This window comes from Balaenoptera borealis, assembly GCF_965194805.1.
Source record: "Balaenoptera borealis genome assembly, chromosome: 17".
NCBI lineage: Eukaryota > Metazoa > Chordata > Mammalia > Artiodactyla > Balaenopteridae > Balaenoptera > Balaenoptera borealis.
Genome location: NC_138876.1, coordinates 69,362,448 through 69,388,173, shown reverse-complemented (window position 1 = coordinate 69,388,173; position 25,726 = coordinate 69,362,448). Strand labels below are relative to the sequence as shown.

The window sequence follows — 25,726 nt, the reverse complement described above, 5'->3', positions numbered from 1 at the left end:
CTTAGATTTGATGAAGCATTTGAATTGTGGTTCCTTAGGTTTTTGGATGTTAGGTGATCCATACAAACTCTGGTACCATTCCGCAGTTTACAAAAATGTGAGACTAGGCTGATGGGGTATAGTACACCCTGTAGTTAGCAGAGTACGATTGCAAAGATACCTTCTGTAGACAGGTTTTCCGCATCTTTTCCTACTTTGTTTTCTTTCCAAGTTTTGTCCAACTTCCCTGGTAATCACACTGCAGAACACTCTGCCTGTCCTCGAGAGAACCTTTGCCATTGATCTCTCCTCAGATAGATAATTGTAGCTGATGGGACTGAGGTCTCTTTTTGATAGGCAATTTCATTGAATCTCACTCCTTTATCATTATTCTTATATTCTATCTTGATTTTTGCTCATCTCTGTTTTGGGGCCATTATCCAACTCAAAACAAACGTAGTCAATTTTTAAAATGTCTTTCTCTAGTCCATATTTGTACTTTGTTTTCCGTGGATCCTAAATAGGTCTAAAATATGACCTTTCCCCCATCTCTTGCTATGAGAATCTCCCTGATTCTGTCATTTCTGAAATATTCAAAACTTTTACACAAAGTCTTTATCTGTCTATGCTTCTTATCACATCTTCTACTATCTTTTGATTATTTAGCACCTTGAATTAGAAATGTATGCCTTTTGTAATAATGCTTATTCATTCTATAAATATTTGGGAGTGATTTTTAGATGCCAAACCCTGCACTAAATATTATAGACAGTAAAGAGTTAGGTGTGTTTACTGTCAGACGGTCTCAGTGCTGTCTTAGACAAGCCCAGGGCTGTGCCCCTCTGCATGCGATAAGGAGCTTATGGGGTCAAGGGAACGTGTCCACCTGGAGTCTGACCGTGTGCTAAGTACCAGGATCCTGGAATCTGCTGCCCAAATTGTCCCAAACCCACTTCCTGGACCTACATGGTCCCCTTTCCCTAGTTCATCCTTCCTGAGAGCTTAGTTCTAGGCGTGAGGAGTGGATGAGAGACAGACATTTTGGGAGGGTGGAAACAAGCTTGGAGATGCAGGCAGGGGTAGACTCACATGTGCTCACAAAGACTTTTGTGATGCAGTGGGGCAAACGGGGAGAAAAGGGGCCAAAGGGTATGGGATTGGGGTCAGTGCTGCCTTCCTGCTCTCCCTTTTTTGCCAAGTTAAGGTGCAGAACTTGAAGGAATACAAGAATTCTGAATTTGAAGCTGGCTTGCCAAGCCTGATTGAAAGTCAGAATATCATGTATGAAATAGTTTGTTGGCAGCGTGGACCTGTTTGACCTCTTGCTTCAGGCCCTGCAAATGTGAAGGGTGGGTCTGTGGAGCTGACGATGGAAGAGAGACTGCTTCAGGCCAAGGCAGTCAGTGTGGCAAACTCTCTAATTGCAGGGGTCATGGGAACACACAGCAGGCGGGATGGGAGCAACACGAACACGCGGGTCAGGGAAGTCCTCCTGGAACTGTGGCACTGAACTTAGACTTGCCGCGAGTAGAATCTTCCTAGGTGGCATCAAGAAGAGGGCACAAAGGGCTGCACAAAAGGATGGCAGAGGAGGGAAGGAAGGACAGGAAGAAGGGAGGGAAGGAGATGGAGAGACAGAGAGAGAGAGAGACACTGACTGTTGGAGGGCCTGGAAGTTTTTCAGTATGACTGCAGTATTGGGAGGTCAGGAGCAAAGTTGTGTTAAGGATGCTGTCTCACTCCCTTTCCTCAACAATTCATTTCTCTTGACTTGTGTTACTTGCTTCTTTCTCCTTCTGATGTCCAAGGTTTTTTAAAGTCCCTTTTATCTCACCGTCAGTCAACCTTCCATTTACCCTTGAATTTACTGCTGAAAATGTATTTATACATGAAGCCATTCAATAATTACCTGTCATTGAAAGTGCAAGATTCTTTTAATGAAAGTGACACAAAAACAGGAATAGATTAAAAGTAGCATCTGATTTCCTCATAGTCAGGTTCCCTTCTCAACTATATTCTTAAAGAATTAAGCATATTCCTAATTTTCCTACCTTACCTAGTGTAAGGTTGGTTTTCTCTGTCTTCCATTTACTAAAAACCTCCTAAAACTAGTACTAATACTTATTATCCTCATTAATAATGATGACAGCCAGGGTTTTATTCTTGTCTTCTATGCCTTACAGACATTATTTCATTTAAGCCTCACAATAACCCATGAGGCGCCCAGGGTGTTATCACCATTTACAGATGCAGAAATTGGGACCCAGGAAAGTTATGTAACTTGCCCAATGCACACGAACATAAATGGCAGAATGGAATTATGAACCCATATTTGCTTGACTCCAAAACCTGCACTCTTGCCTCTTTAGGATGTCGCCACCTTTTGCCACTTTCTGACAATACGTGGAATCAAGGCCAAGTCTTAGTCCAGTGACCAGCCCACACTAAGCCCATATTAAGCAGAAGAAATACTGTAGTACATTAAACACAGGTGGTGAGTTGGGACACACTCGTGAGAATTGCCTTTTCAAATTATCCTAGAGACTATAGGTAAATCTTCAGAATTAGTATTGTGCTACTTTGAATCAGTTAACAACCTCCTTTATCTTCCCCTCCAAGTCACTCCTCTTATTTATTTGGAGGTCACCTCTTTTTCTTGGAAAATTGATTATGATTCTACACATTTCCCCCAAGCCTGTCACAACTCTCCCAGTGACACTGTTTATGACATGAGCTGCCAAGTTTTTGACAGGCTAGATAATATAAACTCATGCATTTCATTTATTTGGTTTGAACCTTAATGCTGCGGATGTCATTCTCTTTGGACCACTTAAAGAATCAATTAAAAAAATTTTAAAAATTAGACCTTTTCAAATAAATGTGTTAAGGATTAAAAATACACTTTTAAAATGTACTTCTGCATTATTACTACCTGCATTTATTTATAAGTCAGCGAAAAAGACTTTTCCTTACAAAGCTTAAATTATTTTGTAGCCCTTTAATGTGTATGAAAAAATGCAAAGGTGTCTGAAATGTGAAACTGGTCTTTTTTGTTGTTGAATTAAAAAATCAGAGACATATGTTAAAAGAAACCAGCACAAAATTATTTGTGTCCATGCATCTGTTAGAGAAATATGTTTCCCTCAATGTAGAGAAATGCCGAGGATTGTTACTTATCTGAAGCACTGATCTTTTTTTTTTTTAAAATATGTTACCTTACATCTTTATTTATTTATTTATTTATTTATTTATTTTTGGCTGTGTTGGTTCTTCGTTTCTGTGCGAGGGCTTTCTCCAGCTGTGGCGAGCGGGGGCCACTCTTCATCGCGGTGCACGGGCCTCTCACTATCGCGGCCTCTCTTGTTGCAGAGCACAGGCTCCAGACGCGCAGGCTCAGTAGTTGTGGCTCACGGGCCCGGCCGCTCCGCGGCATGTGGGATCTTCCCAGACCAGGGCTCGAACCCGTGTCCCCTGCATTGGCAGGCAGACTCTCAACCACTGCGCCACCAGGGAAGCCCTGATCATTTTTTTTCAATTAAGGAAACGTGGACGGAGAACAAGAGAGACATGAAAGTCTTGGTATCTCACGAGCCTCGGGTATCGGTTTTCTTGCAGGCTCCCATCGGTCTTCCCAACCGTGAGTCACAGTGCCGGAAGCTGGTCACCTTAGCCATTTAAACATTTTGCAAAGACACAGATTAATTTAATTTTAAAAGAATACATTGTATGTTTGGTTTAAATTATGAGGCTGACATTCATTTTTCACCGACCTCAGAGAATTCATACAGGTACTTTACAGATTCTCAAGTGACATGTATTGATTTTTTAAAAAGCTTAATGGAACAGAATTTAAAGACTTAATTATTTCAAATGGTAAAAATCAAAATTGCCAACTGATTTTTATTAGGTCAGTGTTATAATTAGATTAGCTTAAGATTGAATCAGAACGGTAAGAGTGTCCTTTAACTACTTTTCTAGATATATAACCAATAATTACCTCTTTACATAGACCAAAAGATTTAGCTCAATGGGGGATTGGACATATGACCATGTAGATATAGCCAGCAATAAATAGAGCATTATAACATTTCACTCTAATTTTTTAAGTGTTTCATTTGGACCTTACATTTATGCCTGTTAACACTACAGTTTAGTATTAGAAATGGCTATCTGTTTATTTTAAAATGTCTTTTTATTACAAAACACAAATATAGAAAATCACCCAAATCAAATGTATGGCTTAATTACTTTTATAATGAGAGTATTACTCAGGTCAAGAAATAAAACTTTGCCAGACAACGGAGATGGCCTTTCACTATGCCCTTTCCCAACCACAGCCTCTGCCTCTCCCCACAAATAAAAATTATTCTTTTATAATAATCAACTTGCACTTTAAAAATAGCTTTATCACCTAAATATGCATCTCTTGACACTATTGTTAACCTTGCCAACTTTCAAAAATCAGATATGTCTTTAAGTCTCTTTTAAACTCCACTTCTTGCATGTTCTTTTAAACTCCATTTCTTGCATTTTCTTACAATTTATCTGTTAAAGAACCCTGGCCATTTGACCTGTCAAGTTTTCTGCAGTCAGAGTTTTGCTAACTTCATATTCTTGGTTCAACATGTTCTTCAGTTCTCTGTTTTTTCCTGAAATGTATCCAGAAACTGGATAAAGCTCCTCTTTGGCATGACTATAAGAGACACATAATATACGGTCGTTTCCCATGCTATCATCTTAGCAGCCATAGAGTCTCAATGCCAATATTTATGTATACATTGGTAGTTGAAAAGTGGTGATATTTTAATTTCATCATTTCTTTTGTATTTATTTGTTGGAATACTTTTGCTGAGAGACCCTTTCTCTCAGTTACTATTTGATTGGCCAGTAATACAGTTCTCTTAAGAAAGGCAGGATACGTGCTTGATTTCTCTCCTTTATTTGCTAGTTTTCAAGATAATGAATAGGGTACCTAATATCTTCTGAAGATAAACAATACTTTCTTTAAACTTATTTGGTAAGTTTCAATGCATGGCAATTATTATCATTGCTAAAGCTCAAACTGGTCCATCTTTGGCATGAGGACTTCTTCATGTTTGTTTATGGGTCATTCCGTCATGCCCCTGGTAGTCTCTGATAGCTTGCTTGCTCTTGGGTAGCACAAGATGCTCCAAGCTAATGTTGTGTTGTGTATCCTGTCCCAAATATGGCATCAGTCCTTTTTTTTTTTGAAAAGCCCTAGTTTCTTTTAGTGAGAAATGGTCTTTCAAGACCACAGTCTGGACACCAGTGATACTCATTACTACTGGATTGATCATTATTTCCAGCCCCTTTGCGTGGACAGTTAGTTCACATTGATACTTTCAATTCAAATTAGAGAATACCAAGACTTAAATTTAACCCATTTTCTTATATCTTTATCTCCTTTTTTCCATACCAACAATTCTGATTCTCAATGATAAAGGCAATGTTGGAATTAAAATGTTCCATAATAACTCATTTGTCTTATTCCATATTCTATACAGGGGTCTCAGGATAAAAATATCAATCCATCTACCAATACAAATACTGAAAAAATGCATATGCTTTCTCTGTTCTCGTCCAACTTGTTAATAGTTGTACCAAATCCACATTGTCAGAGTATATAGCCAATGCATAACATAGTCTCTGCTTTTCAACTGTCATGTGGTCTTAGGACAGGTAACTCTATAGTTAATGCTCACCATCTGTTCTTAGATCTTGGCATTTTAGTTTTCTGAAGTTCATTCTCCATTAGATTACTGAGCTCACATTTTCTTTCCTTCAGTATTTTAAATATATTACTTCATTTTTCTACCGTTATAAATCACTGCTGTTAAAGTCTAATGATAATCTAAATATTTTCCCTGTATAAATCATGCAGTACGTTTTTCTAGATGCCCAAAGGACGTTTTATCTTTAAAATACGATGAATTTGCTAGAGTATATCAGTCTGACTCACTATTGCCAGATATGCAGTGCAATATGTAATTTCTTTTATTATTATTTCAGGGAAGTTTTCTTGAATTATAACTTTTTGCATCGATTCTGTTCCCTTTCTTTTGTTTTCTGCCTTAAGGTCTCCTATTTTCTGTGTATTTCGTCTTCTCTGCTTCTCTTCAATATTTATCACTTTCCCTAAAATCCTTTAAAAAAAATATCTTTCTGAATTTCTTTTTGATTTAAAAAATTTCTCTTATTCACCTTCTAGTTCTTTTACGACATTATCTGTTGTGTTTGTTTATTTTTTGTCTGTCCTACTTTAGTCTTTATTTCTGAAAGTTTTTTCAAAAAAAATTCTCTTTCCTAAACTCTAATGTATCTCTAACTCTAATGTATCTCATTAGATATTTTAAAGGCCAATTTTATATATTTCCATTTTTCAGTATTATGAAAATAATTATCCATAGCACTAGTTTAACGAAATAGTAAAAATATACTAACGAATAGTTTTCATATTTCAAGGTGAAAGTTCTATTCAATAACTACTTACAAATCCTAAGTAATCAGCAATTTCTTCAGTGTCTTTATTGCACATTCAATAATACTATCTACTTGCTGATTTTAAAAGTGAGTTCTCTCTTTTATCTCATTATTTATAAGCTGTATGATTCTATAGTCTCTCTGTGGATCCAGAGCCAGCTAAATCTACAAATTGTTTGTTTGCTCATTCATTCTTCAAATATTTAGTTTTCACCTATATTGCCCAGCCCTGTACCAGGACTTGGGAAGCAAAAATTAATAAAAACAATTTTTGCCCTTCAACAACTTAGAGTTAAATGGGAAAGACAGAGAAAGTAGCCAGTGGTTGTAATAGGGTGTGATATATGTTTTGGTAAAGATATGCATACAGTCAAAGGACCATGTGAGGATTTGAGTGATGGGGCCAGGGGAGAAGACAGGAAAACTAACAGGTGAGTGGATCAGTGACGATATACACATTTACAGAATAATAATTCTGCACTTTACAGTTGTATAACTCTGAAGGTTTCAACACTTTCACATTCACTATCCAATGTGAAACAACCCTGTGGTTCTGAAACAACCTTATATATGAGGAAACGCACCTTCAGAAGACAAGTTGTGACTTTCCAAGATCTTATGGCTGACAATTTGCTGTTATTGGTACAGTGAATAGTTCAAGGTCATATGGATTTTTTAAAAGTCAATTGACCAATAATATATATCTCAGTCTATTTTATGTCATTGCAATTAAAAATGATTAGCACTAGCCATCCATCCTACAGCTCCACCCTCTCATCTTGTCCCTTCTCCTATTCAATATCCATTCATAAAAATTACCACTCTCCTAAACAGGGAGCCTCTCATTACTGGCATTGCACTCCCATATTTTTTACGTGGGAAGAAAAGAAAAGAATAAAATGCTTTTTTTTTTTTTGGCAACTGAATAGCCACTTTTCAGAAAATAACAAGGAACGCTAAAATACCTTAAAATTTGACATTATTAGTAATAGTCATTAGTTCCATAACTGCTCCTGCCTTTTTAAATTGTTTTAAGGTAAGTCTCTAAGGCAAGGGCATTATCACTAAAGGAACTATTTAGCTTAACATGAAAAAATTGGAAGGAAAATGTAGATTGTTCTCATTTTAATTTAAAAGTTGGTTATGTGCATAGGGACTGAGTGTTATTTGTCCCTTTTGAGAGGGAAATTTGGCTTCTGATCACACCTTAGGTTGCTGATTCCTGGTACAGATGTAACCCACAGCCACTGTGGAACTTAAAGGTAGAGTAAGATCATAACATCTTCTCTTAAAATGCTACTGTCTTTTAGCCCTTAGCAATGCTAAAGCAGTCAAGTGTCTTCTCTACTGGATAAAGGTGTCATTTTCAGAGAAAGATGGTCTGCACTTGTGCTATAATTGTTCATGAGATTGTGAGCAAAGTTTCAGAAAAAAATTTTTCAACAGTATGAAAAGACTTTGGGGCCAATTAGAAACAGCATCTGTTTATATATGTAAGTGTGAAAACTCAAGTGTAACTATTAATTTATTGACTACATCAGTGATCTAAAAGACTTCTGAACTTTCCAAAACAATTTTGATTTTCTAAACTATTGCACCCAGTTTTTTACTAATTGGAAATAGATCACTGCTTATTCTCTTGGACATCAGTAGTAGTTGCCGCCTATAAAGTTTGCTGGGGTTTGGAAAGCTGAACTTCAATCTGTCTGTCATCTGTCACAAATTCAGTAACCCTGTGTAATAATGCACTTAGAAAACACAACAGTATTTGTTTTTCTCTTTGGGATATGGGGATATGTGTATGTATACGGCTGATTCACTTTGTTGTACAACAGAAACTAACACAGCATTGTGAAGCAATTATACTCCAATAAAGATGTATATAAATAAATAATAATAGAAAAAAAGAAAATACAACAAGGAATTCCCTGGTGGTCCAGTGGTTAGGACTCTGCGCTTCTACTTAAGGGGGCCTGGGTTCTATCCTTGGTCAGGGAACTAAGATCCCGCAAGCCTCGTGGCATGGCAAAAACCCCAAAAAACGTGTAACCATTATATTAGCAGCTGTATTACAGGAAATTATAGTATAAAATTAGGAAATGACACGATGTTAATATCTCTATATCTCAAAATGCAATACACATTTCAGTGCATAGTATATTGGTGGTTTTCATAGTAATACTTGTGGTTTCATATATTAGCTCTGTTGGGTCTGGACCCTTGCACAGAATTTTCCTTCTGCCTGGTATGAGTTCTCCTCCTTATTCAGCTCCTTCGTCTGGCTAATTGACTGTCTTTAGGACTAAGCTTAAAAATAATTTCTGCAAGTTTTAATCCTTCTACTTTGACTCCTTCATCATCTGTATCCAATGCCTATAACAGTTCCCAGCACATAGAATTTCTCAAAACATGCCTGTTAAATAAATGAAAGAGTAGGCGCCTTTTCCTCCTATTTTTTCCTGTGGCACCTTGGGCTTACCTGTGTCAATTAACTTTTGCTCTGTATTCTAATAACTTGTAGATCTGTTTTCTCAAGGTAAACTTTTTATGGTAGGGATTAGTTCTTATTCACCTCTTTGTCCCCAAGCCTAGTTAATTATGTGGCACACAATAGGTGCTTAATAAATACTTGTGGAATAAATAACGGGGTAAAGTGTTATGGGTCCCTTAGGTTCAGAAATGCCCTGGCCATTCATATGGAGCTTCCATTCTTCTATGGGTTCTAAGTACCACAGGTACTTCTTAAGAGAGTGTTGTCTGTATCAGGATTATTGTTTAGTTTCATTTGAAAAAAAGGTGGGAAGAAAGAACATTCTGGTGGAAGTAGAGTTCTCATGGAACTTTCTTTGAAGGAAATGAATACCAGAGGTCTTAGACATAAAATGTTAGAGGATAAATGTACCCTATATGCAAGTGTAAGTCTGTATGCATTTTGTCTAAAGATGAGTAAGAGATGAACAGGAAATACTGGTTGAAACAAGAGCAGCCTGGTATGGTGGAAAATGGTGATGGATTCAGGAAAGTGTGGGTCTAGTCCTAGCTCAGTCTCTAGAATATGCCATCTCACTGAGAATGTTTCCTTAACTGGAAAAGAACTAGGGGAGTGACGATAGCCTTTGTCTCTGACAGCTGTGATCCCACGTCATATGTTGATCAGTAATCATATCAGCCTCTTTTTCTCTTTCTCTGAGTTTATAATATATTTTGTAATTCACATTCAAAACATTTTTATCTCAACCGTTGGTTATATTAAGATTCATGATAAGTGAAACCACATTTCAGGAAATTCCTTTTCTTCCTTTTTTTTTTTTTTTTTTTTGAAGGCATAGTTTCCATGTATTCTGCCCTTTCCCTCCTTCACATGCCCCTGTCTGCCACCCTTCTATCCCCTTTCTTCTCTTTGTTTTTCAAGGGAAATTGCATTTGGGTATTTTTGATTCATTTCCAGGTGATTAACAAAATATTATGTTGTTAGAATGACTTGATATTTAAAATGCCAATTCTTTAAAGCTAAGAAAAGGATGACTGAAGTTGATAGCTTTGTGCTTTGGAAGGGATTTTATTTCATTAGCACCACCAGTGGGAGAAGGAGGGAAGATCGGCATTTCAGCAGTGCCATGTTAGAAATGGGGAACCTGGGGCAGCCGTGTTGAATCAAGCCTCTTGGCTGGGGCCATCTCTTCTGACCCCAAGGCTCAGAGATCCTGATGTCTTGTTCTTTTCTTTGTTCACTTGGCTCTGTGCCACATTTGTAATCTTCTCTCCAAAAGGTCCATTTCCTCTGTATTTTCCTCCTGGAGTCGTTTACTTTGTGTTCCTCATTCATCAGTGCCACCCATGTCAGTGATTTATGAAAGGTGGTCACAGCCAGACTCCAAGCTGTGTGGCCTTTGAAACAAATAGCGTTGTGTAGGTTGCTCCTTTTCTATGGTGTAGATATTGAAAAGGACCTGGCACTGTGGGAAAAAGAAAGCCTGTCGAGAAGCCCTGTAGTATGCACAGTGCTTTAGTTATATCTGGTCATCAAGAAAACCCTCAATCATCACCAGGTCTTGGCATAAGACTACAAGTATCCGGACAATTTGGGAAAACCATTGCACTCCAGAGCGAAGGAGACAAATAGGTGTCTTCAGCGAGCACCCAGGGACTAGTCTACAGCACCTCACTGTCAGCCCTCAGACGCTGGCCCTTCCAGAAAGCAGAGCTGTTACTCCAGGCAGTTTGCCACTCATTCTCTTGCCCCTAGCAGCACAGACAAAGGGGATTATTGGCACAAATGGACTAGTTCTGTCACACACAAGAGCCAAATTGGAAGAACCCACAGCATTCTTTCTGGACCAGTTGTCCAAATGAGGGGTGATAGCGTAGTTAGTTCAACTATAAAAAGCAGTTTATTTGAAGTAAGTTTCCAGCCCTCTCTGCATGCTTTGAGATAAATTCCTCACAGTTTGGAGGATTTATATGGATTTGATATTTTCTAATAGTTTATGTTTCAGTTTAAGTAAATAAAACTATCCTATCTCTTTCACTATCTTATCCGTTGAAAAAATCCCACAAGCTTGGAAGCATTTGGAAACATTTAAACTATAGCGTATTAATTTTTTGCTAGTGGAAACCATGATTTGTGAAAAAATATGACCACATCTGTGATTTCTAAGGAATCCCAGAACTTTATTCCTAGCTTAATTTTTGTTTTGAAGAAAAAGCATGCTTTTTTTTTTTTTTAACCCTCTGAAAGTGCTTTGGAGTATACATCACAATTTTTTTTAAAAAACTAAAGTAAATTTAATTTTTTGTTTTAGAATTTTCATTTCAGCAAGGTAGAAGAGTGTCAGGGTTGAATCCAGTCCCAGCAATGCCTTTTTTGCCTCCTGGGCTTTAAGCACTTCAATCAGCAGCCCTGCCTTCAATTTCTTTATGGATCGAATTGACCTGAGGATGCCTTACCCTCAAATTGTAGTGAAAAACCAATCAAATAAGGTCATGTCTATGAGAGCCTTGAAAAGTTCAAAAGGAGGGTCTTTGAAAAGTTATAGAAACAAATGTAAGCTTTATTCACACTTATTTAGTTATCTTTGAAATACATATGGTGTCCTAGAATTTATCATTTCATATCTCAGAATTTATTTCCAAACGTTTCTGGCCATGAAGTATAAAAATATATCTTTTTCTAACTGAATCACTTTGCTTTTATGTATATATAACCTTTCCAAACTGACAAGTTGTTTGACAATTTTGACCAGCAATGTTTAGATGAGTTTGCGATATCTGTTTAATTTGATGTTTTAAGTTTCAGTGATTTAAAATCTCAGGGATTACTAGTGTTCAATGAAATGCTGGTAAAAGGCACAAATAACGGAGAATTTACTAATAACATACAAGTAAGGTGAGGAAGACTGGATATAAACATTTGGAAAAGGGAAGGCTAATGAGCTGTACTCTTTTCCATAAGTACTTTTAAGTCCCTGTGCTAGGTCTTCACACAGATTTATCAAATACAGAATTAGTGACTGTTTTCTTAATCTAATTTTAGGTGCATATTTATAAAGTTAATAACAGAAAATCTTATACTACACATTTAGCATTCTGTCCACCTAGCTCCACTAGGTGGTTATTTGTTTATGTGACCTAAAATCCACCTAAAAGATATATTGTTGCCTTGAAACAATTATTATCTCCTTCAGAGTAAGAATTTGCCAAACTGATAATCCCATAAGTACAAACTGAGATGCTGGAGCATAGTAAAGATTTGGTGTTGCCCCCAGGTTTCACTGCTCTTCGTGACTCATCTTCTTTCCTATTTTCTCTCTCCTTCTCTTGACTTTTTCAACCTCTCTTCCTCTTTGCCTCTAGGGAGAAGCCTCCAGTGGAGGACAGTCATTGAAAAACTACATGGAAGAAGTGAGTTCTAAGATAGTCTTGTAACATGGTCTGAAATCAGTCTATCATATAGGGTGAGACACTCACTTGGGCTCTCTCCATCTGCCTGTAGGGTTTCCAGTCATGCCCACAAAAACAAGACAGTAAATAATATGTTATCAAAATGGTGTTTTGTTCCTCCTTGGTCGGGAGATCCTATAAATATTAATTTATCTTGAAAATGAAGGTAAAACTGTATAAACCTAAGGCTATCATATATTTTCACTCACAAACATTTGTTGCTATCCTAATAAATGAGAAACACATGTTTTATATTGGCCATGCACAAAAAAAATAAGATATGATCGTTGTTCTTATGGAGAGAATAATCTGTACCAAATTGGCATTCATTCATGTGATAAACGCTCATCAAGGATGTTATTCGTACAAGCCATTAAGCAAAGTGCTATCTTGACAATAAAAATGTCTGGCAGATTTTTGTTGCAAAACCATTTAGACTCCTGGTTTTATTTTGGAGATATCCAAGGGTGCTCTGTGTCTCAGGATGTGTCTTTGGGCTGTCTGCAAACTGCATTTGGGAACTCTCAGATAAGCCAGTGGACAGACTCAATAAAACTTGGTCTGGAGCCAAACCATAATGGTCACTGAATTAGCCATCCGAATCTGTTTCACGTGAAGGGAACTGGAAAACAGTTTGGCGATGATATCATAGAAGTAGCAAATATTTGGTTTGACTATTGCTTCTCAGCAAGACAGAACCTGTTTCTCTAAATATTTTGTTCTTTCATGCGTGAATCCATTAAAAGACCATTTTGAGTGGCCTACTGAATGTAGTAGGTAGTCCATACATTTATTCAAAACAGTGTACCCATACTTAAACTCACTCTTGCTTCCAAATATCACTTGGAGAGGAAAATCAGAGTGCATAGCACCCCTTTAAGTCTCAAATCTCTGGTTTGCAGGCTTGTTTGGAGATGGTTGAAGTTTTACCAAAAGCACAATGGAGAAAGGGTAACAAAAGGAAAGAAAGGAAATAACTACGTAGATGGTCTCAGTTCAGGTTAGAAAATCAAAATATATGGGGCAAAAAATTGGAGTGTTGGTGCACCAACTTTAAATTTCAATGTAATGGATTTGATGCAGAAATTGAGAAAAATACAGCCAAGAAATTAATGTTGCCCAAGGAGAGAAAGATACTATTTTCAATATGTACACCAGTAGAACCTCCCTTTAGGATTCTGCAGTTGCCCAAGCCCTTGGCTAGCATTCCCCATTAGGGACTAGAGGTGGTAGGTCACCTCCACAAAAAGGGTACCTAATGCCTTTTGTAATGTGTCCTGTACGGGTCTAGTACTTTGGAAGAAGAGGAGCATCGAGGTGCTGGTACAGGGCATGGGCTGCATGCGTGATAGAACTTTAAAAATGAGTCATTCTAATTTGGGTTCTTATCCAAGGAAAAGATCCTTATTTTCTCCATCATTATATATGTGCAATCTAAACGTGCATGTTGTAAGCAATTGTAAGTACTTAATGGGACAAGGTTGGGAATTTGTGCCTTTTCACTAGAAGTGCTGGCAGGGCATTGCTCCTCCCTGTGGTCCTCTGACTAGGTAAGAAATGGGGGCTTGTAAGAAATGCCAAACCTCAGGACTCACACCAGATCCAAAGAATCAAAATTTGCATTTCTAACAAAACCCCTGTGTTATTCATAAACACCCTAAAGTCTGAGAAGCTCTGCCCTGAAGTGGTCTTTAAAACGCTATTTCTAGAAAGTAACTGCATACTTCATGGAAAATCCCCAATTTTATAAATATAACATGGGTAAAAGGGAAATTCTTATTAATAAATTTATGAGTTTTATTTATTCATTTACTCTCAAAAATAATATTTTTGGTTGATTGGGGTATGTAATCTCTCTAGCTTCTGAGATTCATTACTGACTTTCAGTTTGAATTTACGACTATGTGTGAGCTGCCCAAGGTAAGCCTTTCCTTTCTAGGGGTTCAGTATCACATAGTATTTTTTTTCTAATATTGATTGATATTTAGATTTCAGCTCTTTTTAAAAGCAGTAAACAATCATCCTTTACAGAAAAACTAAGCATGATCTTAATTAATGAACTATTAATTTATCAATAGTTGGTTTCTTTTTGCAGACATTAATGCATTTGGTCTTTAGGAAATATGTGTTCTAACTCTTCTCCACTGGCAGTCTGAATTTGTTAAGAATGTGAGCCATAAAAGGATAGTTTTATTTTTACTCACTTATACTCTTATTTCACTTTTGCCCTCCTTCTTCTTGTTAGTAGAATCAGCAAACAATGGGGAACAGTATTTATAAATGTTAGAAGCATTGAAGTTAAAAGTTAAAAGTGATCTAGCAAACATTTGCTTTTATTTAGTACACACTAAAACTCACATAAACCATAGAGTTTACATTTTTATTATATTTAACATTTCTTGCTAAAGTTTGAACAGCTCTTTGCACATCAAAGTCCCTGTTTATTTATTTTTTAAATTTAGTTTTATAATTGGACAGAATCATAACCACATGATGTTAGGCAATTCTGTTTAGACCTAAGTCAAAACTAAGGAGATGATATGGTCTCCTCAAAAAATAAAGCTAAAATGAAATTTCTACTTATATTTTCTATATATTTAATGTATTATTTTTTTTCAGATAGGATTTGTATTTTTGACCAAATAAAAATGAGATATTTTATAATAGTTTATTTCTGTTAATCCTCAAAATGGTTCTAACAATTTTTAAAAATTACGTGTTCTTTACATGTAAGGCACTTGCTAACTCAAGGTAGGGATAAAAATTTCACATCGCAAAAATTTTAGCTGTTAGAATTATAATATTAATATTCACTCAAAAAATATATATAATTGAAAACAGCTTATCAAAATCAAGCACTTGCAAAGCTTACTATACATTTTATAGAGAAGCTAATCCATTTAAACTATCACATTTCCCAAAGGAATAACTGGAGAAGTAGCATAGTATACTGGTTAAAAATCCACTAATTCATAGAGAAATGTATTAATTTGCATATGTATTCAACAAGTAAGTATTGTCACTTTAAATGATTGAGGAACTATAAAGAGCTAAAGACTGAAGTTAATGATTTTTAAAACTTTTTCAAGATCAGTTTAGAGCCATTCCTCACAACTTCAGGAAGTTAGCTGAAGGCCAAGGCAACACACAGAGGAGTGTGAACTAACTCAAGGTGTCAAGCGGCAGCTTCACAATCTCTGAGGGTGTCAGACAGGAAAAGAAGCACGTTGAGCAGGCAGGCCTTTCCAAATCTGTTGAGGCTGATTTTGCCAGCTGTACCATCTGAACTGGAAAGGGGATCAATTCTATGTAACAAAATATCTTAGAATCGTTCTTCATGCCAGTTTTGGCCTGTCTTTTCCTCCTGTGGTATATTCTGTGATTGTTAGTGTAATGAAGTTCCAACTATACTTTTGAAAGAGAGTGCATGACGTTATTCTCCTATAAAAATAAGAGATAATTTGCTTTTTATCATGCACAGGGATTTACTTGTTAAAAGTGAAAATATTATAAACTATTATATTATATAATAATATATATTAAATATTATAAAACTATTATTCAGCATTATAATTTAATTCCACTTAGGAAACTAGAAAACAAGGGTTTTTGCAGGGAACCCCTATTTTGTCGCCGATATTCATTAAGAATTCATACATGTTGTTAAAGGATAGCAGTTTTTAAAACACTTATCATGATGGCTTTCATACAGATGTAAAATGAACACATGTCAAGGTTTGTTTAAGTCATTAATGAATGAGGAAACCAGTAAGATGTTATAGCCAGTTCAAAGGAGAATTCTAACCCTCACACGTGTAGTCAAATAAAGAATGCTGAAATGAAGTTATAAACAGATGTAAAAAATGGCAAAACTGATCAATATCCATAGGTTAATAACCAATTACATTAAAATAGATGCAATTTGCATTTATATGGACAAGAATTATTTGCACTACTATACATTTCTATAAATTACAAAGTTGTAAAATAGCTCAAAGTCAGTGAAAGACTCGGAGCCTTTATAAAATCAGATAAACAAAAGGGCTTGCTAGGAAAATGACTTATTTTTCATTGACTACACCCAATAATCTTTTGCTAATTTCAAAGTCTTTTACAACTTCATCCTACAATTTCCTTGTATAGAAAAACCACAAAATGGAATGAATTAAGAAAGAAGATGAAGGTGTCATGAAAATAATCAATAAACAATCAATAAGAAAGACTAGAAAAGAGTTTTCTTTGAGCCAAACTGAGGACTAGCCCAGAAGACTCTGAGAAACTGCTTGGGGGGGAGCAGAGTTTTCAGAACAGTTTTATATCTTGTCAGAACAGAGAACCTTAAACAAGTCAGGGTTATATTCTTCAAGGTTTCAAAAAAAAGAACAGTCCAGCAAGTACACAGCAAGTCAGCTTGGCCTTGACACCTGCGAAGGGAGTCTTAGCATCAAAGGAGGACCAGCATTGGCGTCCCAAGAAGAGACGCATTTAATCTTTATTTTTAACATGGACATTCTTTTTTTTTTTTGCTTAAAGAATTTTATTTGTGAACATGGACATTCTTTACTTTTGGTCAATGCGTCCTTTTCTCTAAGAATTAAAGCAGATGTACAATGTATGTTTAATAGGCCACAAACAGGCTATTTTAGTTAGCATAAAATTCAAGTTAACTCATGTATAAGCCGGAATGACTTTCCTATATCTCAATTTGTGAAAATTTCTTTTATCAGAGGGCAATCCCAATGTGTAATGTAGTGTAGCAAATTTGTCAGGTAAAATTTTTTAGCAGCTTGTGTTTATTTTGTAATGTTTTCCACAATCTACCATATTTTTGTACTGATAACTTGGTTATTGCTCCCTTTCTTTTCTTTTCCCAGATCCTATTCGTTCCAACTTATATTTTCTCAAATGTATTACTTCCCTGTTCTTATGTTTTAATTGCCCTTTGATGATATGCAAAAGAAATAAGCTATAGAAGTATAATTCACTAAAAAATTAGAGTTCAGCCTGATAATACTAGCCATTTCATTAACAGTTATTTCCAAGCTTTATTAATTTAAGAATGTAAATTATATATGGAGAACTTTATTTTAACAGAAGTGTAGGCTTAATTCTTTGTCAGTATTGCAGTCTATTAAATGTATGTAAAGTGGGGGGTAATTTTATTTTGCTTTATTTGCAACATGCTTCAGGGATGGGATACTACTGTATATAGATCTCATGGTTATAGAAGGGAAATGAAAGTGATTAATCCTTTTTGAAAGATGGAAACTGATGTTTGGTGTGTTATTTTCATTCTTAACCAAAGGGAAAGAAATATTTAGTTGCCTAAGAGTTAAATTATCCAATGGTGAAAGTTTGAGCAAAGGAGCATTTTTTTTTTTCTCTAAGTAACCTGAATAACCTATGGCCACACATGACATAAATCACTGATTGATTGCATTTAGAGAATCCAAAAATAAACTACCCACGTGGAATAACAATACTGCTAAAGTTTATAAAGCACTTACTCTGTTAGCAGATAAAATAATATGTTGATACAGGGCTAGAGACTGTTTTCCATATGATACATGTCACTATTTCCCACCACTCCTGGTCCCTGGACATTTACATACTTATGGGGAAAGTGTTTTAGAAAAAGGATGAATGTCATTTCTTCTAAAAGCAATCCAAAGAACTCACTCTTGGGAATATGAAACAGTTTGCACTGTGCTCATACAGAGTTTAATATTCCTGTAGAAAAAATTTTGAATAAGTTGGCAAAGAGGAACATGTCAACTCTTGTTTTTAAAAATGTTCACGATTTTAGCTCCTTGACCCCATCAAAAATAATTATAAGTAGTCTGATGGGCTGAGCTTTGGACATACATAGTACTGCCTGCTGGTATTGATGAAGCAAACAGGTGCATTATATTACTAACTGTATTCAAGGGAAAACCAAAGTAAAACATTCAAGTGGTCTATTAATAGCAATATTTATACTATCTCTATGATTCTGATTCCAACATCTCAACATTTTAAAGTTTTTCCCAAACTACATATTTTGCTGAGCTCATGTTTCATTTGTATTTTATATAATTTGCAATAAACAAAGAATGGTTGCAATAAACAAAGAATAGCTTACCTGTTCAGTAGTAAAGCCATTAAGACCAGAAACCAGTCAGAAGTATTACTTAATATTCTGAACTATTATGGGAAAAAGTAACAGCATTGACTTCTTAGTCATATCTTTTCTTACGAAAACAGATTTTAGGATATGGGCCAAAAAGCTAAATAATCAAAATACTTTTTCAATTAAAAACATTTTTTTCATGATCACTTTAAACTTTTTTCTGTTTTAAACAAAGAATTTTTGCCATTCGATTTTACCTTATAAAACCAAAAAGATCATTTTTCATATTTCTTCTTTAAACACCAGAGACTCCATGTTCTATTTTTGAAAAACTGCAGGAATGTGATATCCCGCTCTGTTGCATGAAAATTTTTTAAATTTTACTTCCGCTGTTCTTTATACTGTTATGGAATTTTAAAGCTAAGATTTTTCATGTTTCTGCTGCTTCTGTAGTATAGCCCTACAAGACCAAATCCAATACTTGATAAATTTGGGGAAAAAAAAGTTAAATCCTAAAAATAAACACTGATTTATACCTAAATTGTATATTCCAAGATGGAATATCTTTAACGTTTGCTGACTTTTCCTACAGTAGTTCATTTAGTTCCTCTCACATTCTACTGACAGTCTAAAAGGAATCTAGATCTAGAAATTTACTAATTGTAAAGTCCTAGAGATGATCTAATCCAGCACCTTCACCCACTTCATTCTATTCCAAGAGGGGAACTGACATGCCCTAGATTAACCGGGATAAAAAGCTGTGATTACTGACCCCTGGAGCAAGGACTTTTCATTGCAAAGCCCATCTGTCATTTGGTAGGAATTTAAATTTTAATCCGATTAACAGACTATTTTCAAGAGCTGCTGATGCTCAAAGAGTTTTTAATGAATCTCATTAAAATTTTTTTTATGATTTCAATTTTTTACATAAACTTTTTTATGTTAGAACAGTTTTAGATTTACAGAATTATTGTGAAGGTAATACAGAGCGTTCCTATATACCTCCCCTGCAGTTTCAACTATTATTATTGCTTTACATTAGTATGGTACATTTGTCACAATTAATGAATATTAATACATTACTAGTAACTAAATCCATGCTTCATTCAAGTTTGTTGTCCCAAGATGCCACCTAAAATGTCACATTACATTTCTTTTTTTTAAATTAATTTTTTATTGGAGTTTAGTTGCTTTACAATGTCACATTACGTTTCATACTTACATCTCCTTAGGCTATTCTGGGTTGTGACCATTCCTCGGACTTTCCGTGTGTTTGCTGACTATATGTATTTCCTTGTGTTTGAAGAGTACTGGTCACATATTTTGTTGATTGTCCCTCAGTTGAGGTTTGTGTGATATTTTTCTCATGGTTAGACTTGGATAATGTGTTTTGAGGAGGAATACCATAGAGATAAAATTCCATTTTTATCCCATCCTATCAAGGCTACATACTATCAATAGGAATTATTGCTGTTGATGTTGACCTTAATCACCTGGTTTCAGGTAGTATTTGTCAGTTTTCTCCACTGTAAATTTACTCTTTTTGCTTTCTCTTTCCATATTGTACTCTTTGGAAGAAAGTCACTATACACAGCCCACACCAAAGATGTGGGAAGTTATGTTCTGCTTCCTTAAGTATCTACATAAATTATTTGAAATCCTTCTGCATGGCATATTTGTCTATTCTCACCCACTTGTTGATTTAGTCAATCATTTATTTTCATCAGAATGGATTGATAGACATTTGTTTTGTATGTTGGGTAGTAACCCAATGCTACTTTATTTCGTTGCTTAAATTGTTCTAGCTTTGGCCACAGAGAGATTTTTCAGTTGGCTCCTTTATCCCTTTGATATACCCCCATCATTTTGTGTGTGTGTGTGTGTGTGTGTGTGTGTGTATGTGTATGTGTGTTAGCACTTTTTTTGCTTTCTGGCACAAGATGCTCCAGGCTTATATATTTCTTGCCTTGGTCTAAAAGTCAGTCCTTTGTCCAAGAGTCCTGATTCTTTCATTGAAAAGGGTATTAGCAACCAGGATCTGGGTGGTGGTTGTTTTCATTGCTATTGGGGTGTCATTGTGTCTAAATCCTCTAAGCTGCCATAGCAGCAAGATAGATGTGTGATTAGGAACCATTTATATATATATATATATATATATATATATATATATATATATATATATATATATATACACATATTTATATGTGTAGCCATCTGTATGTATAGTAAGCTAAACATGAGTTCACACTGATGTCCCCAACTCTAATATCAATACACTATACATGGAGCATTCTATCCTTGCTTATCTGTAAACTCCTGCTCCAAGAGTGAAAAACTTGGCTTCCAACATCTGCCATCCATTTACTTTGTTCAATTCCAGAATAGATATATATATATATACACACACACACATATATATTCAGAATTTTTAACCTATAAGCCCGTAACTTTATCCACTATAATGCAGTGCTTATGTACATTTGCTTTTGCTTCTGATCTTACAGACTCCACGCATTTTCAGAGTTACTTAGGTCAGCACCTTATTCCCCCACCCACTTCAGTGAGGTTCTTTTACATCTGTTAATTCATTTAGATTCTTTTTTTTAGTATTTTGCCTTCCATCCTGGGATATCCCACCTTCCTAATTGATTTTTTCATTTGCATACATTAAGGTTTACTCTGTGGCGTGAAGTTCTACAGATTTTGACAAGTGCTTAATGTCTTGTATTTACCATTATTACATCACACAGAATACATCACTTCCCTAAAAGATCCCCTGTGCTTCACCTATTCAACTCCTTAACCCCCTTTGTAACTCCTGGAAAACTGTACCTTTTTGAAACTCTAGATTGGGACTAAACATCTCCAGAGGTAACCATCACAGTCAAGGGACAGCTGATATGTTGTTTCTCTTATACAGGGCTTATTTTAAACAGAGTGGACATTTAATGTTTGGTGTATCATGTTTCTTAGAGATCGGGATCGTGGGCCTTTATTTTTATCTTGTTAGTATTTGTCTGAACAAATAAAGCAAAATATCTCAAGTTGGAGGAAAAGATCTTTCTTTCAAAGAGGGGGAAGATGATGAATGAATTGAGAGGTCAAAAGAGTAAATGGACAGGTAATATTGATTTTATGTTTTTAATTTTCAAAGTTATGTTTGAAAAGATTTTATTGAATGATGACTCAATAAATTTAAAATTGTTACTTATATTTTATTGTCAAAGGGACCCATCCTTCCTTCCTCCTTCCTTTCTACCCTTCATCCTCTCCTTTTTTTCTCTTTCTTACTTCCTCATATACAAATGTTTACTGTGTACCTGTTAGTGAGTACCTATTTTTCCCCAGACATTATAATGGATACTGGAAATTAATAGGTAAAAAAAGTTATCCATGGCATCAAGGACTTTCCACATTATTTTTGAGGCCAGAAGATATGAAAGGACAATTACTATATAGTATTTGTTATATTGATACAATAGGCACACAAAGGAGTTAATCTGTCTTGGAGCGTCAGGGAAGGCAACAGAGATGATACCTGAGCCTTGGGAAGAGTGTTAATATCTGAGACAGATAAATATACTGCATTCTAGGCAGGAAGTATAACATATGAAAACATCTAAGTAGATTAGAGAGAGTGACAAAATTAAGGTGCTACCAGTTAATTAAGCTGGAGTGAAAGTGTCAGTCGAGGTGGGATGGAGATGGAAGTGGTGGTAGACCAGGCTAGACAAGTATGGCTCATGGAGTGCCTTGAGTTGAGATTTTATGCTGGAAAGAATGAGAAGACTACTCAAGGGTTTATGAACAAGGTAATGAATACATCATGTGACATTTTAAAAAGCTCTACTTGGCAAGAAACTGGTGGAGAGAATTAGGGAGGGTATGAATCTTAATCCTAGAAAACTTCGTAGACTACAGTCAGGATGGGAGATGATAAGAGTCTGCTTTAGGGCAATGACAGAGGCATGGAACAGCAAGGAAGTATTTGAGAAATATATTAATAAAAATAGGAAGTAATATGAGGAAGGAGGCAATGAAGTAATACTGAAGGGTAAAGTTGAGAATGTTCTCTAAATCCTACTAATCTTTAATCTCATTTAAGGGAATTGGAACCTTGATGGCAAACAGGCACATTTTGTGCAATTTTATATTGAATATTTCATTATTATATTTCCAAGAATGAGTGCTAAGAATTCCATAAAAATATTAATTCAGAAAGGAACATAGTCTAGATATTTCTTCTTATTAAGACATTAAATCTTATTTAAAGGAGAATATAAAAAAAATGAGTTCAGAGTTTGTGGCATATCCATGAAATGAAAATGAATTTAAGCTTAAAATTCTTCTCTGTTGTGAGGAAATTCTTGTTATGGTTTTTTGACATGTAATTCATAGAGACTGAAGTGTTCACCCATATTGGTATTCACAGTATCATTCTAGAGTTTAATCCAAATAAACTTTTTCTTTGGCAGGATGACTCTTTAAAGCAATTGCAGGTGGTTCATCAACCGTGGATCCTGCCAAGTGACACAGAAAGTGAAGGAGTGGAAACAGAACAAGAGAAACGTGAGTAGACACTGCTGTTTATTGACAAATTGCTTTCAGCCAAAGGACATCCATGATGATGGTATATGCCTTTCCCAATATCAAACGACGTCTGCAAAAAATTCAGACTTGTTTAGGGAGAACATGTAAAGATAAGCTATACTTTCGGTCTAAAAATCTTGATTCACTGATGTCTTAATTGTGGTGCAGAGGCCCATAAACTTAACTTTCTGAAAAGCAGTGTAGTACGTTAAAAGAAGGAATTATTATTTCTGAAGACCAACATAAAATATCCATTTGGAATGTGAATCGTCTACTAATGCTGTAGATTTATATCATATAAATCTATATTTATATCATATATCATATCATATATACAGTGATAACTTGTGATTATTAAAAAGTTTCAAAGTATGTTAGGATTGGCTCGTTATTATATTTGAAATTATCATTATTGGTTATATGGATAAATTTATGTATGTAGAACTGTTCTAAGTTCACAAAACAAATTAATTTCATAATAGTAGTTAAGACAAAGAGAATATACAGCTCCTGATTTAAGTCATTGGATTATAATCATAACAAGGATGAATTACTATAATTTGGCATGACTCAGTGCATGCTCTCCAGGGGTTATTGACATTGTCAGACAGATGGGTTCAGCATGAAGATGAGAAGTTAGTGTCTAGATCATAGAGGAAAAACATCAATTTTTAAAATAATAAGGTATCAGAATCTTACTTTGTTTTCTTTACCAGTGGTAGCCTGCAGAGACAAATAAAAATTGTAAGTAGTAATGTAGCCCTCATGATAATTGGAGTGAAACAATTAATTAACTATTCCCCTGAGCTGTAGTCATCAGAGATACCTGATATATTACACAGGTAGCATCATGATTCTGTACCCAGGGAGATCCAGGAAATTACTTTTCCAGGTTAAAAGGCATTTATAAAGATCCTTATCCCACTTCCATAACTGCAAGCTTATGTGGCCAGAGGGAGCATAGCCAGGAGAGGGACCTAAGAGGCAGGTGCTCAGGTGAGAGGAGGAGACAGACCCAGTGTCACTCAGCTGACACATTCGAAATGCAGTGAATAACATAGTGACATTGTACAGATTCTAATGGAGGGAAACACCTTCTATAGAAAACAACTGATGAAGACTCAGAAAGTAGACTGTACTTCAAGCATGTACTATAGAGTAGTTTGGAAGATCTTTAATGCAAGGGATCCTAAGTAAAATAGTCTAGGAAAGGAGCAGCATAGGATACAAAGAAGAGCATCCCCCAAATCTGAAAGAATTACAAATGGCCCGGAACTTTAATGAAAACAAATGCAAGCACATTTATACCTCCTACTCCCTACACATTTAAACATACATAAGCTCTCATTCTAGAGTTTGGATTTAATAATTTTCATCAAATTCTTTTGAGGTCTTCATAAATTTTGCATTAAATAAATCCTTCAAGCGAATGTGTGTGTATATGTGTGTGCGTGCGTGCACACGTGTGTATTGTATAAAGACAATATGTATAATTGGGCTAGCTGTACTCTCTCAGATTCAACATCCAGGTGCCCAAAGTGGGCATGACCAGGTAAACAACACCCTTACAGGATGCACAGTATATTAATTCTATGAATTAATTCATTACTATAACTTTTGTGCTATAACTTTTAATGAACTAAAAACTAAAATCAAGAAAATAATCAATCAGAAGTATATTTAAGCCAAGTCCAAATTCAGACTTACTTATTTTCCCTGAAATCCATATGTCTCCATCAGTATTAAGTCTGGAAAACAGCTTACTAATGCAAAGGAGATTAAAAACCCCCAGAACTTTCTTCAACCCTTGTCCTCTAATCATATTGCCTTTCTGCCATATACTTTCACAAGATTTTGATGATAAGTTGTAATCATCTTCTCTTCTATTAGGGTGCAAATTCTTTGAGGGAAGGAATCTGTTTTCTTCATCTTATTTAGCTACATAATAAGACCTCAATAAATATCTGAAAATTTAATAGATGAATGAATGTATAGGTTTCTTGGGTACTTTCTAACTTGTTTGTCAGGACAGTTATAAATATGAAACAAATAAAATGAATAATAATTGTGACTGAATAATTGTCATGAAAATTATTTATAGTTTAATTAAAATTTTAACATTGGATTTATAGTTTAGCCGTAGATTTTGCCATATGGTTTATCAGTCACTCTGAAGAAGGTCATTCTTAAACTCTCCTAACCATAGACCTAGAACCAAAAATATTTGATTTCAGTAATGTCATACTTGGAGGTGACCCTTGACAATGGTAAATTGTTTGAAATAAAATCAGGGTTTAAAAATAATTAGGTGGTAATAGGAGCCATCAGGAAATGGAATGCTAGCTAGCAGTGCAGCCAAACTCATAGTACAGAGATACAAATACTTTTCCAGAGCGGCATCCAACATTCAAGTACTAGAACAAGTGTAAGATGGAGCCACTGAAGTTCTGATACTTGTGTTCAATGTATGAGTTTTGTGGAACAGCTGGCAAGATATGTATAGATCTTCTACCTCTTTATTTTCTCAGTGAAAGAAAATAAATGACATAAGTCTATGTGAACCCAGCATCTGATTTATAGTCTAGAGGCTCATATATTAGAAATTTA

The 25,726-nt window shown here is 35.4% G+C and overlaps 1 protein-coding gene across 1 annotated transcript in view; it reads left to right on the top strand.

Moving 5' to 3' along the window:
- Positions 1–25,726, top strand: part of LOC309614729 (uncharacterized protein C8orf34 homolog) — a 393,717-nt gene that overhangs the window by 291,113 nt on the left and 76,878 nt on the right. Inside the window, 2 exon segments of the mRNA XM_082363485.1 lie at positions 12,334–12,381; positions 23,005–23,098. Of these exon segments, the coding sequence (XP_082219611.1) occupies positions 12,334–12,381; positions 23,005–23,098 (142 nt within the window).